The sequence below is a fragment of the Colossoma macropomum genome, unplaced genomic scaffold (assembly GCF_904425465.1).
Source record: "Colossoma macropomum unplaced genomic scaffold, Colossoma_macropomum, whole genome shotgun sequence".
NCBI classification, from domain to species: domain Eukaryota; kingdom Metazoa; phylum Chordata; class Actinopteri; order Characiformes; family Serrasalmidae; genus Colossoma; species Colossoma macropomum.
The window spans coordinates 10,397,240-10,414,544 of NW_023494810.1; the positions used below are offsets into that span (position 1 = coordinate 10,397,240).

General features: G+C 41.3%; 1 protein-coding gene across 2 annotated transcripts in view; it reads right to left on the reverse strand.

The window, feature by feature from the left end:
- Positions 1-17,305, reverse strand: part of podxl2 (podocalyxin-like 2) — a 42,565-nt gene that overhangs the window by 17,281 nt on the left and 7,979 nt on the right. For both annotated transcript variants that reach the window (XM_036559853.1, XM_036559854.1), the window contains exons 2-4: positions 14,542-14,811; positions 2,911-3,299; positions 2,228-2,506 (exon numbers count right to left, since the gene is read on the reverse strand). In XM_036559853.1, coding sequence (XP_036415746.1) covers positions 2,228-2,506; positions 2,911-3,299; positions 14,542-14,811 — 938 coding nt within the window. The remainder of the gene's footprint in view (positions 1-2,227; positions 2,507-2,910; positions 3,300-14,541; positions 14,812-17,305) is intronic.

Genomic DNA, 17,305 nt, shown 5'->3' on the forward strand with positions numbered 1-17,305 from the left:
TTTTTAAAAAAAGCGCTGCGGCATAAAATCAGTGGCAGAGATAAAGTGCGAACTACGCTGCTCAATGTTCAATTCCTATTGGTAGTTGTCACGTCGCTTCACTCCTCAGCTGCATAAAGTTAACCTTTGCTCAACTTTGTCGCATCGTTGTCGCATCACTTTGCGTTACCAACATTCACACCGCCTACTGTCGGCAGAAATCGCCAGCTCTCATTGAAAACGAATGACCTCGCGTTGCTGCCGGTGTGAACACAGGGTTAGGCCATTGTCACTATCAGCATCTGCTACATCAGGTGCAGGTCTTATGGCTGCATGATAACCCGCATTTTTTCATTATCACGATATGAGTTTGCACAAGGTTAAGGGCCACAACGACAGAACACATTACCTCAGATTACAAATTACCCCATATGCTCAGTACCAATGTGACGTGATTAATTTGCTGGGAACAAAACCATAGAAGCCTAACAAGGGCTTCCCTGTGCTGAGCCTGAACCGTTTACTCCAACGTGGAGAATGAGTAACTTAACCGTTTTGCACAACAGCCAGTTACATAACATCCATGAGCTCAGCTCAAAAATGACTTTATCCTGAACTACAACCCTGTAAAACTGCTTAAAATGTGCAGACTCTGCTCAGTCTCAGTGTGAGACTGTATGGTAAAATGTATAAATCAGTGTTTCCCACTGTCACAACAATTCTGCATCACCATAAGGAGCTTTTTAAGTAGTTAACTATATGTTTGTTTTTGTAGGCCTACATTAAAAATTAAAATATGCATATTCAATGGAAAAAGCTGTTTAAGGACTCCTGTTTTTAGACTGAAGCACCTCATGGGACTCACTCACGTTTTGCAGGCCACAAATTCTCCACAAGGGGGCGCCATAAGCAGTCAAACATCTTTTGATGCTTCACTAGAGCAGTGCTACGCATATCGTCATTGTGATATCCAACAACTTTGTTTTATTGTAACATACTGTCTTGCTCTGTCTCTGTTTCATGTCTCTGTCCATGTACTTTTGTTTATGTCAGCCATGTGCTTTTGTTGTTGTTTCTGGTCTTTGTCTCCTCTCTGGTCTTGCCTTCCTGTTATCTGTCTCACCTGTCTGTTGTCTGTAGCCCCCACCCTCTCATTGGTCCTAGGTGTTTCTGTTCTGTTCCATGTGTATTTATACCCCTGCTGGTTTTGTTCTCTCAGGCCCTGTTCTGGTTGTCTCTTGTTTATTTTCTAGTTTTCTTTGGCTATGGTCACATTTCAAGCCTCTTTTTGCTTAGATACAATCTTTTTAACATGATGGTTCACACTCCTTTAGGGAAGTGACTTAAATCTGTCAATATTGTGAACGAACCGGTGTCCTGAAACGACCCACATGCGCACATCCTACTCAGTAACGTCACGTGAATGAATCACATGCGTCATGAACAGCAAAGAGCACAAAGAGCCTTCACTGCTAAGATAATTAATTCCGAACAACGCTCAGCTGTTCATTATTAGAGCAAGGCAAAAAGGGTGAGATGTGTTGCTTTTAAACCATTTACTGGCTTTAACTTCTGTTTGGCGCTGCTGCCATGGTAACGCTGAAATGTGGCGCGCAGTGGAAAAAAAGGACATGAATTCCAATCTGAGCATTCACATTAAGGTCGCATGGCCACAAATCGGATACGTATCCGATCTAGGGCTACATATGAAAGTGGCTCAGGTCAGATTACCTTCAGTCTGGTTATGTGAATGCAGCCTTTATGTCCCTCTGTCTTTGATTTTCTTCGTTTCAGTATTTTGTCTTTGTTCTGTCAGCTTTGTGGATACCTTTGTGTAATGGACTTTTAATAAAACCCAGGATTTGTACTTGCGTCCTGCCTCTTCTTCTCTCTCAACATTACACTGTTGTCCAGATTGTGCAGCCCTACTGGACATAATAAGCTGACCAATCCCACAATGAAAACAAGCTCACTCACTACCTCAGCACTTCTCTTCTAAAGACCTATCTCTTCAATAAACGCTTAAACGAGCACTAATCATGCACCTGCAAAAAACCTTGAAAATCTTTGTGTATTTGTGCCTCTATGTATTTACGTGTTAGCACTGTCTCCTGTTTCTGGCAGGGTCTTAGCTTGAGGGTATCTTCAGATCTTTCGACTCTTTAGTGTTTTACACTATCATAGGATACGTTTATCAAGCCGACAACAAAGCGCTTCTGTAAGTCACTCTGCAAGAACACCTCCTCACCTGCACCACTTCTTGGGAATCGTGCAAGTCCGCCTCTGAAAGGTACTCTGTGCCGCCATGACGGAGCTCAGCTTCGTCATCATCTCCAGCTCTGGTGACCTCCACGTCTTGCCAGGCCATCTGGGTGAAGGCCACAGCTGGCATGTCTGATGGCGGCGTGGAAGTTGGCCCGACGGTAAGGTGCGTCCAATCGTCCTCTTCTTCACCGTCCACCTCAGTAGGGAAGGCCACCATTTCCTCATCTCCTTCTTCTCCTTCTTCATCTTCTTCTTCCTGGTCCTCAGAGCAGAAGTGGGCAATACAATCATATGTTATGGGTATCATGATAAGTTATGTGATGATTTTTCTGAGTATATAATGGGTATCTTCAGACTGAACAACTGCATGTATCATAAAAAAGACCAATCACAGAGAGGCTGTAAACAACAACAACAACAACAACAACCAGTGTTCAGTAACTGCATAAACTGCACAGTAACAAGTAGCTAACTGGTTGTCAGCACATTATGACACATTCTTATTCATTTTTTTCCAATTGTTTGATCACTGGACTTTTTTCACAGCTGTTTTCAACATGGCACTACATTCCAAACCTCAAACAACAGAGTATTGTAATACATATCACATACTGGATCTTTTCAAGTGCCATTATGTTATATTTCTGCCATATCCCTCAATCTTACCTCAGCATCGTCCCGGCGGGTGTCGTCCGGCTGCAGCGGTGTCTGGCTGGGGAAGGGCCCTACTTCTGGAACAGTGGGCGCTTGGGTGAGGAGATTTTGTCTTTCTTCGTCTTCAGGGAGAGACAGGATGTCACGTGCAGCTGTGGCCTCAGGTGGGGGGCCGTTCTGCTTGAATTCGGTGACGGTGGTATGGGTGAGCGGGCCGGCAGCTGTGGTGGACAGGCTGGAGGAGGAGGGGTGCAGGGGGAAGCCGCTGGTCTCTGAATCGCTCTCCCATCGCTCTGGGTCCAGAGGTTCAGCCACGGAGACGAAGAAAGCCGAGGAGTTCACCTCTTTAGGTTCTTTGCGGAGAGAGAGGGACGAGAGCCGAGGGTGGGATGGATTGTAGCCTGAGAGAGGAGAAAGGGAGATTAATTGGAGTGACTGAAAGTGCTTTAACAGACATTTGTGAGGCGACTGTCACTAAAGGGATAGTTTGGGGAAAAATCAAGTGCTGAGAGGCGACCAGATACCCAAAGCTGTTTTGTCTGATGTGTGGAACGTTTTTATTTGTATTCTTTTTAAGTTATTGTTTTTATTCTTAAATTGCAAAGCTCACTCTAGACGGATCATATGGCCCGAGCGCCAATGCTGAGTCTCCCTTTCTTTTCATTTTAGTCCACATGATTCAGAATTGTCAAATTAGGCTGGGACTTGAGGGTCCTGCAATAAATCATCAACTATCCTGAGGCCTCCTGACACTCCTGACCTTTTAGCAAGGACCAAGATTTACAACAGATGTCTGAAACCTGACGGTGTCCTAAAACGTACACCGTAACAAAGGTGGATTTTTATAAAGATATAATATCTACCTGCAGCAGGGACATACAGTAAATGGGGGAAACTAGTTATTCCTTTACTACATAAATGAATGAACCAAAATTAGACCTGTTCCAGTTTACGTACATTATCCAGAAGCATTTCAATACCTTTAATATTAGAATTATTGCATTTCAGTAATTCTGTGCACCATCCCTTCCATTTCCATGTAAAATATATCTGTGCCTCACATTGTCCACCTGTGGTTTAGACAGGCCTCTGCTGGCCCACTTCCTAATGCCACTGGCAGCAGTTTTTTAGTGCAGTGGGCTGCAGCAGCAGGCTTTCTGCACCGCTGGCAGCAATGCACCAAAACAGCCCTCGCTGACAGGAGACTTCCTTATCTGAGCCTGTTTATTCATGCAGCCGACACAATGCTGAACCAAGATACATGACTGAGCTACGACTGCTCATTGACAGCTCAGGTACAGAGAGAGAATGATAGATAGATAGATAGATAGATAGATAGATAGATAGATAGACAGATAGATAGATAGATAGATAGATAGATAGATAGATAGATAGATTGATTAATGTAGCCTAATTAATCTATTAAAAAGAGAGACTGAGAGATAGAAAGGAAAAGACGGAAACAGAGAAAGACACACAAAAACAAGAAAGATAAAGAAAGAGACACATAATTACATAATTAGGAGGAGGCAGATTAATTTATACTAGTGAGAGAGGGAGAGTGCTAGAGAGAGAGTGGAGAAAGGAAGAAAGAACACAGAAGAAGGGAACAGAGCAAGATGGAGAGAGAGAAACATTGGAAAAAGAGTAAGAAAGGGGGAAGAGAGACAGAGTGAGAGAGAGAGAGAGAGAGAGAGAGAGAGAGAGAGAAAGAGGGAACAGAGAAAGATGGAGAGAGAAAAACATTGGAGAAAGACCAAGAAAGAGGGAAGAGAGATAGACAGAGAGAGAGAAGGAGGGAACAGAGAAAGATGGTGAGAGAAAAAAGGAGAAAGAGCAAGAAAAGGGGGAAGACAGAAAAAGAGAGAGCAAGAAAGGGGGAAGAGGGAGAGAGAAGAGAGAGAAGGAGGGAACAGAGAAAGATGGAGAGAGCAAAAAAGTTGCAGAAAAAGAAAAGCAAGAAAAAGCAAGGGAATGAGAGAGAGAGAAAGAAAGGGGGAAGAAAGAGACAAAGTATAGAGACAGTGAGAATAAAAGAGAAAGAAGAGAATGAAGGATTTAAAGAGAGAGAGGGGAGAATAAAAGAGAGAAGCAGGGAAAGAGGGATAGAGAAAGAAACAGAGATTGATTAATTTAACATAAAAAAGAGACAGTGTGAGAAAAAGTGTGTGAGAGAGGGATTGCGAGAGTAAGTGACAGAAAGCAAGATAAAGAGCGAAAACAGAGATAGAGAGAGAGATAGAGAGAGAGGTAGAGAGAGAGGTAGAGAGAGGTAGAGAGAGAGGTAGAGAGAGAGAGAGATGGAGTGAACATAAAAGCAGGTGTCATCGCTGGAGTTGAGTCACATTAATTCACATTCTTACAGGAAATGTGTTTCTATCAGTCAGAGCGAAAAGCAGAGCCTTCACTGTACAGACAAACCGCTTCAGCACTGACACAAACGCCCGAGGAGAGACGGCAGATTCTCAACACAGCTCCCTCTGTTCACACTCAGACAGGATCCCACAGGAAAGAGAAATATAAACACATCTTAGTGTCTCTGTAGTTTCCTCCAGACAACAATAACTGAGCTCCCATCCAGTGGAGCTTTTACGGGAGGCTGAGTAGGCTATGAAAACAGAAACTGACAGTAGTATTTTATGAATTTTGACAAAACTTTAGTGGAAAAACAAACACTGTCGATACCTGAAATGTTAAGAAAAGCTTCACTAGAAAAAAACTTAGTGTCGTGACAGATTTCCCTCATGTGCCTCTTATTCCAAATGCAAACATCACAGCGGAGAGGTAGAGCTGGACTGCCGCCACTTTCTCTTACAGTGAGACACGTCTAGATCAAAGGTCGGAAATACAAATGTTAAGACGAGCCATTTTTTTCTTTTCAATAAAAATCATTAGTGTTTTACTATCTTGGCTGTAAATATGTCTCAGCATGTGCTGATGTACTAGTATAGGCTAAAAATATAATATAAATGAAAACACAGACTTACTTTGCTCTGCTTTAAGCTTTAGCTCAGTTATAGCTCCAGGAGGAAACATTTCCTCAAAAGTAGAAAAGCGTCTTGTAAAATGTCTCTCAATGTTCAACCCTTACAAGGCTGAAGTCAGCTTCTCATTCGCCAACTTCTTGTCCAAATTTTCCCGTTCCACCTTAAATGGTGCCTGAGGTGCCAGAATGTAACTGGCTTTCCATTTAAGGTGGAAAAATGAAATTCGAATAAGAAGCTGGCAACCAAGAAACTGACATCAGCTTTGAGACGTTTTAGTGTTTGACAGTTTCTCGTTGCAGATTAAACGTATCACGAAACCAGCTGTAGTGACTATAAATGCAAGTAAGTCCATTCGCCTCCAAATGATCGATGTTTGTCTTTCCCTTTGCCTTTTCTTTAGATACTAGCTAGGGAAGATTGTTGCCTGTGTTGCTATGATCAGCAGTCTGCATGCCAACTTTCAGGGATAAAGAGTGAATTAGCAGATATAGGCCAAATTAACTCCAGCGTTTAAGACCATTTATTGTTAAACTGTGTTGAACGATCTGCGAAGGAGGATTATTTTATTTTTACCTAAAAAAATAATTCTGCTGTGGAGCCACAACAGGGCAGTAAAAGAGCCGCATGTTGCCAACCCCTGGTCTAGCCTCTAGCTAGAACACTGTCGCCTCACAGCAAAAAGGGTCTGGGTTCGATTCCCCACCCGGGTGACCAGAGTCCTTTCTGTGTGGAGTTTGCATGTTCTCCCCATGTCTGCATGGGCTTCCTCCTTTCATAGTCCAAAGACATGCAGTCAGGCCAATAGGAGATACCAGACTAAATTGCCCCTAGATGTGTGTGTGAATGTGTAACTGTATGCCTGTGATGGACTGGCGACCTGTCCAGGGCGTTTCCTGCCTTCTGCCCAATGACCACTGGGATAGGCTCCAGCACCCCCCACGCCCCAGGAGAATAAGCGGCTTAGATGACGAATAAATAAACCAAATGTCTATCGGTAGGTTATGCGGAGGTCAGGGAAGGTAGACAAATTGTGACATACATGAAATTAGAAATGAAAACATGTCAACAACCACTTTTTTACTGATGTGCAACAACAGTTTGTTGTAGGAAATTGTGCAATTATGTAAAGTTTTTATCACAAACCCGTCTGAAGGAAACGGCTGCAAACTTTTAAAATGCATTTTCATTTTATCGTTTTGCACAAAAAGTCCCTGAAAACAGCCGATGAGACCAGACAGAAAACAAAGAAGACTTTTGGTTAAGACTGTCCTGCAAATTTCTCCAGAGCAAATGTCCTCAGTAAACTCACATGGATCTTTTCTTGAGTTTCAGTAGGGATTTCATAAAGTCACACAGTGCTCATATTTGCTGAGTTAACACTCGTCTGAAACTGAACTCTCATCCCTCCTTTATCTCCTTTAACGTCTCCTTTTTGTCTAATGCCGTTTCTCCTAAGGAATTTTAGGAGAATCACCATTCAGTTCTCCTGAGCCGTTTTTCTCTGGGTTACTCTCTTCTGCTCAGGTGAAGATGGCGTGAAATCAGGTGAGGGGATCACACCTGTGAGCATACACACACACGGTGACCTCACCAACTCAGCTCTGTCCACACGGCTGGCCATATGTCTGCTTCGACAGCTGTGTCTGCTAATGAGTTAGTGCTGCTAAAGAGCACGCCATACTTAGGTAGGGTAGGTAGGTAAAGGGGGCAAAGCTAATCGCATTTAAGGAGGGCGCTCAGACGACCCCTTTTCAAACTCTCTAAAGCACGCTTCTTTTCGCTGTTGTCTATGGAGCAGTGTGCTCCTCTAGGCCGCACAGCGTGCTACGCAATCGCTTTTACGTTTGAAAACTGTCAATTTTTGCACTGCTCACCACTAAAAATGCCACCATACATCATCAGCTGACCAATTAATATCGAGGACGCCTCTCAAGTCACTCAACCAACATGCCATTGTAAACTGGAGGTTTCTGAACTTCCAAACTGTGTTTTGTTACATAAATATTATCTTTTATACATAAATTAAGGATGCATTGACATTTCAGCCACCGAAATATTTCAGGTGAAGAGAGAAACGCAAAAGGTTAACCCCTTCAATTCCCAGGTTTAGTACATACTAAGGCTTATTATTCAGTAACTACAGGGACTTCAATGGAAACTGGCTACAGAACTGTGTAATAAAACGTTGGGCCTGTTGGTGGGCCCTGACCATGTAAAGGGTTAAACTGGACTACAACAAAGGATAAAAATTTCACACTTAAAAATCATCTAAATGGTAATGAAAATGACAAATGGTAATTAAAAATGCTGTTTTTTTCCCCCTTATTTTTTTTGTGCCGGTCAGCACAGATGCATTCAAACAGTTTAAGCAGCAGTAGATCAGTGAAAATATCCAAGTATGCATTGTTGCAGGCTGGACGAACTCCAAACAGGACGGTCTTAACTCTAAACGGGTTTGCGTTCTGTTAAATACTTTGTTACTGGTGTAAATATATGCAAATAGGCTTTACTGTAGCAAGTTTATACCTATATGCTTTACCTATATTCTCAATTAATGCAATTTAATTTAAACTATAGTTTTGTACACAGCAAATATAAAATGTCTACACGCTTGGGCAAAGATGTAAAACTTAAAAAAAAAAGTTGTGTCAGATCTTTTCCATCTTCAAAGGTGACCTTGTAAACAAGAAAATTAGTAAAAAACAGATTTTTCATTTTGAAAAATAAGTAAAAAAAAATATAAGAGGAGGAAAACAATCAGGGAGGTTACCAAAAAGCCTACAGGGTGCGGTACTACCTGAGCTGACCATTCCCTGTTAGGACAATCTGGTCCATTCTGCACATTTGGCAAGAGGTGGGGTGCCATGATGAAGCCATTTCTCTGAAAACAACGTCACAGAACACCCATCAGACTTTTTAACAACCAAAAGCGACGGACTCCCAGTTATGTCCTCCCATTTGGAGGTATGATTTAAGCATTTGGAGCTGTGTACCTCGCATTTAGAGGTTTTCCAGCATACAGTAATACAAAATATCAAAATATAGGCTACGTATAACTATTTCCTTTCACTTATATACCACTTAGAAACTAGACATACTTGTCAAGCCTCAGTATTTACAAAGAAAAACTCTCATAAACAACAAAGCCAAGTTGCAAAGTATAACTAAAAATGATGGAATTTATCCCTGGTCAGTTTCTGACCACAGTATTACTGTTGACCAGATATTATTTGGGTAAAAATATCAAACCAAGAGCAGCTCTGACCCCTGATGAAGGGCTAGAGGATGGCTTATACAGATTGTGCAGATGAGGTAGAGTCTCCAACTAGACCTTCAATATTAGTGTTTCTAATGAAGTGACTGGTGACTGTATATAGTTATTATTGTTGTGTATTAAAGCTCTCTATGTTAATATGATTCTACCGTGACTCATACCGAGTGATGATTAAGCATCACAGTGATGCAGAACATCAACAACAGCATCACGACTCACACCAACTGCTCAGTCACTAGTCAACAGCAGCTAACAAGGATTAAAGACAAGACTCTGTGCTCAGAATAGGCGCTGCTCTTTCATGGTCGTGCAGGATCAGATTTCAAAACCCAAATCCTGGCCTTAATCTTAAACAGGAGAAAACACAACAACTGCTTTCAGATCAGTCACTGAAGGCAACAGTACTTCAGGGGTACTGGTTTAAGACGCACAGCCTCTGATGGGATTACCCCAGGAAATAGGATTGTGGCCTAGTCTGGAGTTTAGCTACAATGCAATCAATGAATGAGAAAATCAGATTGAAAAGCCTTCCACAGCACGCCACCACGTTCAGCTTTAACACAGACGGCTGTGACATTCGACATTCTGTCGAATTACAAACTATGCAACATTAAGGTCTCTCAAGGAATGCATAGAGCCGATCATCCTAATTCTGAAATTTACTTCTAGTACTGTGCAAAAGTCAGAGACCATCCTTCATTTGTTAAATTTTGAGTAAAAATATCCATTAAGTACACATTGTTCATTTTTCAGAAGATAATTCTAAGTAGATTAATCTAGATAATAAGCATAATCTACTTGCACAAGGAAAGCATAAGTTGAAGTAAAATGTAAAAGTAGTAAAAATTGAAAAAAGGTGGAAAAAAAAGGTTTAAAAAAAGAAGTAAAAAGTGAAAAAAAGGTGTTTCCAAAACTTGAAGACCACCAAAGACCTGATAGACCACTAAAACTGTCCCCATCAGACAAACAGTACTTTGAGAGAGAGGAGAAAATCAAGCTGCTTCAGATCTGAAAACATCCACAGGTGTTTCTGTCCATCCTTCCACTGTGAGAAGATGACTCAGCGCTGTGGGTCTGAAAGGATGTGTAGCTGTCCAGAAGCCTCACACTGCAAAAAACGATAAACGCCACTCTTCAATAAACGGGCTGTCGGTCGTGAGTTACCCCTAACACGCAATGCATCCTGAGCCCTCAATACATTTTGTCTTAAAATCCACTATTGTCCATCATCAAAGCACTGGTTTACATTTTACAGCAGAAACGGTCAAGCACCAGCGCTGTCCTCAAGCTGAACCTGATAAATCTTAAATGGCTGCCATCTCCCTACAAAGTGCACTACGTAGGCCTTAAAATAGTGGCTACTGCGTCTAAACAGCGCAAAGTGTTCCCAACAGAGAACCACTCTGGATTCAGCCATGTGTGCACAATTCATACTGGACATAAAGTGCAATATTTGAGTGTTAAAGCTAAATTTTCACTCACGTAGTGCACTATATAGGGAGCAGTGAGCCATTTGAGACTCAGCCTTAGGCTTTTCCAAGGTCTGATCTTATAGGTGCTTAATACTGACCATTAATGGGCTGCTTTTGTTGCAATTTTCAGCACTTTACCTGCTTGTTTTATCTTAAAGAATGTTAAATATTGCACTTGTTTGTGTCCATTAAATGGCTTTGTTTAACTCTAAAACAGGAAATGACCATTGAAGTTAACTGCTTAAGCCAAAAAAACTGCATTTAAATAATAAAAAAACCCAATAAAGTTCAATTTTGTAAGTTACCTGTATTTTGCTGAGTTATTTTTATTTAATCAAAACAACCCAACTGCAGTTTGAAAACCTGTTCACTGTAAGAACTTCAGAAGCGAACAGCCAGGTACTGAAGAACCTTGGCTTCTAGTATAAGTGTGGTTTGCTATAGACACAACAGATAGAGATTAGGTTGAAAAGCAGTAGAGTTCTCCTTCAACGCGTGAGTATAATTAGTATCACCATGTGCGTTTATACTGCGAAGATTTCCAGTGGAGACAAACATGTAGGCATTATTTGAGCAGCTGTTCACTGGTTTGCTTTAAGACAAGGCTTAGTTATAAAGCAAAAGGCAGAACTAATACTGGAATAAAAAAAACAACTGGCATCACGAAGCTCCCTCCACCGAGGAGATTAGACTACGTGCCGTGCCTAAATCTGCAAGCTGACTCCAGAAGATAGAGACTGCATAGAATCCCAATTCGCCACCCCTCATGGAAAATCTGGTGGACAGTACTGTTCTACCCCCTTTCCACTTCCTTCATTCGTACACACACTCTCTCATAATCCTACAGACCAAGTTTGCACAGGCAATAAACAGAGCGCTGCAGTGAAAAACAACTTCACCGGACAAGGAGCTCGCCTAAAAATAAGCCGTTTTCATTCTAGGGGACATTTAATTCCCACTCGTCTCCGGTAGCCTTGCGAACACAGCCTCGTTCGGTCTCTCTTCCTCACTCTCGCGCAGCAGGGCCGCGACTGCAACACAAACATGAGAGCGAACAGACATTTTGTTTCAGCTGTCAAAGAGGAAAAATGTGCCTCAGAAAACAAAGTGACAACAAAATAAGTTATCGTCACCCTGGAAAGCCAAACATGATGAAGGCCAGCAGTCATTAGTAAGCGCAAAAAGGCATTTTATTGCGCCTTTTCATGCACCTAATTGCTGTTTTGACATTCGCGCAACATTCTGGGGTGGGGCCTGTCAAGCCTAATGTAGATCTTTGTCAGCTAAATGACAGTTTTGAGACCACTTTTGCTAAATACTGATGAGTCATGCTTCAGAACGACCCACTTCTACAGCTCAGTTCCAGTGAATGTTCTGGAAACACTTGAGCCAGCAGGACTCAGATGAGAGTGGACTTCAAAACCTGGAAGATATGAGGATTAACAGAAAAGGTTCTCTCCGTGCTCCGCCCCACACGTGTCTTTCATACAAACTGCTGTGAGGTTGATTAACAGAAACCCGACAAAACTCTTGTTTAACCTCAGTTTCTGTAAAAATCTACCTTACTGACATTAGGAGAACATTCCTAAACAGTGAGAATAGACGGAAGGACATTCTAGAACAGTCTGATTAGTGGAGAACATTCTTGAACAGTGTGAATATAGGAGAAGATGCGAGAACAGTGTAGATGGGAGAATATTCTAGAATGGTGTGAATAAGGAGAACATTCTATAGCAGTGTGATTGAGAAGAATATGTTAGAGAACTGTAAAGGCAGAGAACATTCTAGAACAGTGTGAAAGGGAAGAGAACATTATAGAAATGTGAGAATAAGGAAGAGCATTCTAGAGCAGTCTGATTAGGGGAAAACATTCTAGAATAGTGTGAGTATGGGAGAACATTTTAGAACAGTGGAACTGGGGAGAACATTCTACAACAGTGTGGAAAGGAAGAACATTCTAAAACAGTTTGAATAGGGAGAACGTTCTAAAACAGTTTGAATAGGGAGAACGTTCTAAAACAGTTTAAATATGGGAAATATGTTAGAGAACTGGAATGAGGGAGAATAGTCTAGAACTGTGTTAAGGGGACGAAGAATGTATTAGAGAACTGTAAAGGCGGAGAACATTCTTGTACAGTGTGAATGGGAAGAGAACATTCTAAAAAAGTGAGAATAAGGAAGAGCATTCTAGAACAGTCTGATTAGGGGAAAACATTCTAGAATGGTGTGAGTATGGGAGAATATTTTAGAACAGTGGAACTGGGGAGAACATTCTACAACAGTGTGAAAAGGAAGAACATTCTAAAACGGTGCTAATGGGGAAAATATATTAGAGAAGTGTGAAAAGGGAGAACTGTCTAAAACCACATGAACAGGAAAAATGTTCTACAACATTGTGACTGGGAAGAATATTCTAGAACAGTGTGGATAGGAAGAACATTCTAGAACAGTGTGAGTGAGAAAACATTATGGAGCAGTGTGAAGGGGGAGAACATTCTAGAACAGCATGACTCGGGAGAACATTGTGGAGCAAGAAAATTGTGGAGTTGTGAATGAGGAAAACATTCTAGAACAGTGTAAAAAGGGAAAACTGTATGAATGGGGGAGAACATTCTAAAACAGTGCTAATGGGGAAAATATGTTAGAGAACTTTGAAGAGGATGAACTGTCTAGAACCACATTAACAGGAAGAATGTTCTAGAACATTCTGACTAGGAAGAATATTCCGGAACAGTGTGAATGGGAAGAACATTCTAGAACAGTGTGAAAAGGGAAAACTGCATGAATGGGGAGGACATTCTAAAATAGCATGAATGAGGGAGAACAGTCTAGAACAGCACAAACAGATGAGAATGTTCTAGAGACTCCCAACAATCACATTAGGGTTTGTTGTTTTTGGGCGAAAGCTGTCCTGGATGTGACCCTCTTTTCCAGTCCTGACCTTATGGATTCCTGACCGCGGGCAGCAGTTCCATCTCACTGAATGAACCAAACTCATTAAGACGCAACACGAGCGCTTTAGTTAAAGAGCTGCTTGGCGGGCTTTCTTCATGATTTTATACTGTACATCGGGGCCGTCTCTGTCGATTATATTAGTGATCAATTAATATGCGGATCATTTTGACAATTAATTGAGTAATCAGGGTTTTTTTTTCTTCAAAAATGGACTTAACTCAACAATAACACACTAATAATGGCCTTTGAAAGATTCCAGAATATTATATTGAAAGAAGACACACAATAAAGCCTTTTAAAAGACACAAGAAAGCCCAGTAGGAGAGTTAAAATATGTATTATCATCATGCAAATTGGCCTGCAGACAGTTAGACAAAAACAAATTAGGTAAGTAATCATGACAGCCCTACTGTATATATCTGAAAAAGAATAATTACATTAAAGATACTCATGGAGCAATGTGTCCAGAGTTTCATAATGTTTACAAAATTGTACTCTAATTACAGGACGAATATTTGTACATGTACGTACTAGTATATACGGTGCGTAAGTATAAAGTATAAAGATTATATGCCTTAACTTAACCGAAACTGCTAAGATACATGTATGCACCCACACCCTCCACTCTCATAACTACAAAGCTTACACATTAGTTTCATAGCAGTTACCAAAAAATATACTGAATAATTACTCTTACGATTAATAACTGAATAAATCTGCAGTTTAATGTGTGAATTTGGGCCTCATCAATCACACTCACTAATTTTAAAGGAATAGCTTTGGAAATAGACCAAACATACTAATACGGCCAGTGAATCGAAGCTTATAGCTACCAATCAGTATGACGTCACATGCATAATGCTAACTGAGAGCTGTTTGCTTTCAACATGGGCTCTTTGACAAAACTATTCCTTTCTAAAAATGATCAGTTCATCTAGTGAAAAACAGTGCACACCTATCAAGGAATCTGCATCCAGACTGGTGTTGACCTCCCCCTGGACACCCCACTGCCGTGCTGCCCGGGGAACCTTATTATCTTCGCTGTCCTCACTGAAAAACCCAGAACTCTCCTGGGAGTTTTCCATGAGACCCAGCTGGGCGCCCTCATGTTCCTCGAGACCAAGAGGAACGTCCAGCAGGGGCCGGGACAAACCGGGGGAGCTGGACAGAGGTGTTGGACCGGCACTCACAACATCAGCAGATACGAGGAGTAGAAGGGAAGAGCCTGAGGAGAAAAAAGAGAAATGTCTGAGGTTGGTTTGATGAACTGAATAAAAAAAAAAAACTGGCAGAGGTGGGACTTAAACCTAAGGGGCTGTGGTTAAAAAAGAAGTTAATGACACTGCGGTCCCTCGCAAATGTTTTGCATTACGATGCAACGGTTTGCATTCACTTGTGAGTGAGTCCTCAATGAATGGGAGTAAATGTCGCTCAACGGCTAAAAACGAAGTTACAGTAGTTTCTAATCACTCGCCCAGAACGTTTCTTAGTTTTAGAAAGTAGAAGGATGTATTTCACTAAAAAACAAAGAAATCTTACCCATATTTTTCCTTTTTTCTACAGCAAATGGGTTTTGGGCAGCAGGAGGCAGGCATTACTGTTAGTGTGTGCTGATTGATAGGCGAGCGGAGCAGCTCATTGGCTGTTCGTGCTCACTGACGCCATGAATATACATGAGGCGCCGTTTTAAACTCTTATAGCTCGAGTTTAAAAGCTCTTAAAAACATAAAAGCAGTGTTAAAGTGTTTTATGCTGTTCTGTGCTCAGGAAATGATTGTATTCTTTTACATTATAAAATGTTTCAGCATTTATAAACTATGATTTTGCTCCATATCAACCCATTCATTTTGGACTCACTCGGGAGCGCCCTCTAGCGTTTGAGAAACCCGGAAGACAGAGTGGTAATTCTCCTTTCTACAAGTTCTCTGGTTGTATATTGAAGGTGGTATGAATTTGGGGTGGATTTGTGGGAGCAGGCTAATTTGCTACGTTTTTGTTTTTCGTTGGTGAACGCAGAAGGAAGCAAGACAGCTAATGTTATTAGTAGGAAGCACATATCTTAATGCTAATATATAACTGTGGTAACTTATCAAATCACCTTTAGAAAAGAGAGAATAGAGTACTCAAACGACAGAAATGACTTGTTAGATGAGGAGAACAACAAGCCAAAATCTGAAGTGAGCAAGTTAGCTAGCTAACTAGCTGTGTGGATATTTTACCTCATTTTGTTTCTTTTTCCTGGCTGAAATGGTTAAAGACTTGTCTCTGCCTTCCATTTTGTGCCAAATAAAGATTTTTTTTAAAAACTGAGGTAAGAGTTAAAGCTAGCTTGTTTGTATTAGCATATAGATCAGTGGCTAAGCTAGCAGTCAGGACTGGGTGGCACGACAGGGATTCCCAATTGTTGTTTGACCATATAAAATCAAGAATTCTGTCAAACTCTTTAAGCTGAGGAACAAAACACTGGACTACAGAAAACAACATAAGATGACATTTAAGTAATTGCTAGTTTTAGGCTGGAATGCTCTTTTAACTTACCTGCTAACTGAGAAATCTTGCTTTGTGAAATACTCTATAAATGTAGCCTATAAAGCATCTTTTAGCAGCACAGTCTTGGAACAATGCTGCAGTAAAGATGTCCTTCACCAGTGCTGGTGAATCCGTTATTACGAGACTGCTTTCTTGAGAAAGAAGCTTTTTGTGCAAGATCTAAGCATGGATACTTGAGATATAACAAAACCTGATACAGGTGGCATAAAAAGTCTGTCCTCCTCCTACAAGACAATTCAAAGGTATCCTTCATCCCTGATTCATCTGGCTGCATATGAATTTGTATTCATAACTGCAGTATGACCATGACAGATGGCAGTGCATCCCAACTAGCGTCCACGACCTAACCTGCCCAGCGACACCTCAGATCTTGCCCCAGCTGGCTGCTGACCACAGATGGCCCCGTATCACAGCAGCTTAGCGTCCTCTTACTTTACCACTCCAGCCAGATCACTTCTTACACTATGAGGTCACCGGGGGATTAGCGTTAGCATTACTGGAAGCATCAGAAAGCCCACATGGTGGAAATTGGGGTACATGCTGCAACTGCTGCTGTACGTCAATCTATCAAAGCCGAGGCGTAAGTTTAGACCACTAAGTACATTTCGACATCCAGACGTTCAGATGGCAGATTTCGTGCCCAGTCATTCGTGATTAAGATAGATGGGGTCAAGGTGGTCTGAAGAAGCTGAAGTTCTCCATTCGACTGAACACGTCATTAGCGGTTTTACTATACTAGGCCTGTGGATGGCTAACAGATCAGTTTTATAAAATGACCATCCCTGAGGCTAAACGAAGAAGCTCGCACAGAATCCTGAGTTGCTGAGTAACCAGTAAGAGGACACTCACTGTTCTCCAAGAGCGCTGCAGTGAAGAGTCATAAGACATTTTATTTCAGTATTTTTGATTTGATTAATATCAAGATTGAGACACATTTTGCTTTTTTGTGAAGAGCAAAATACAAATGCTTGTAATGTATTTGTTTCTGTAGCTATTAGACATTAGCTGTGTACAAACCCAACCCCCAAAAAAGTTCAGACAGAAAAAAAACAAATAGCAGTGATTTTACAGTCTTTTACTGGTATTTAATTGAAAACACCCTGCAACACATTTCAAAAAAGTTGGGATGAGGCAATGTAAAAGACTGGGATCTTTGTCACAAAACACTC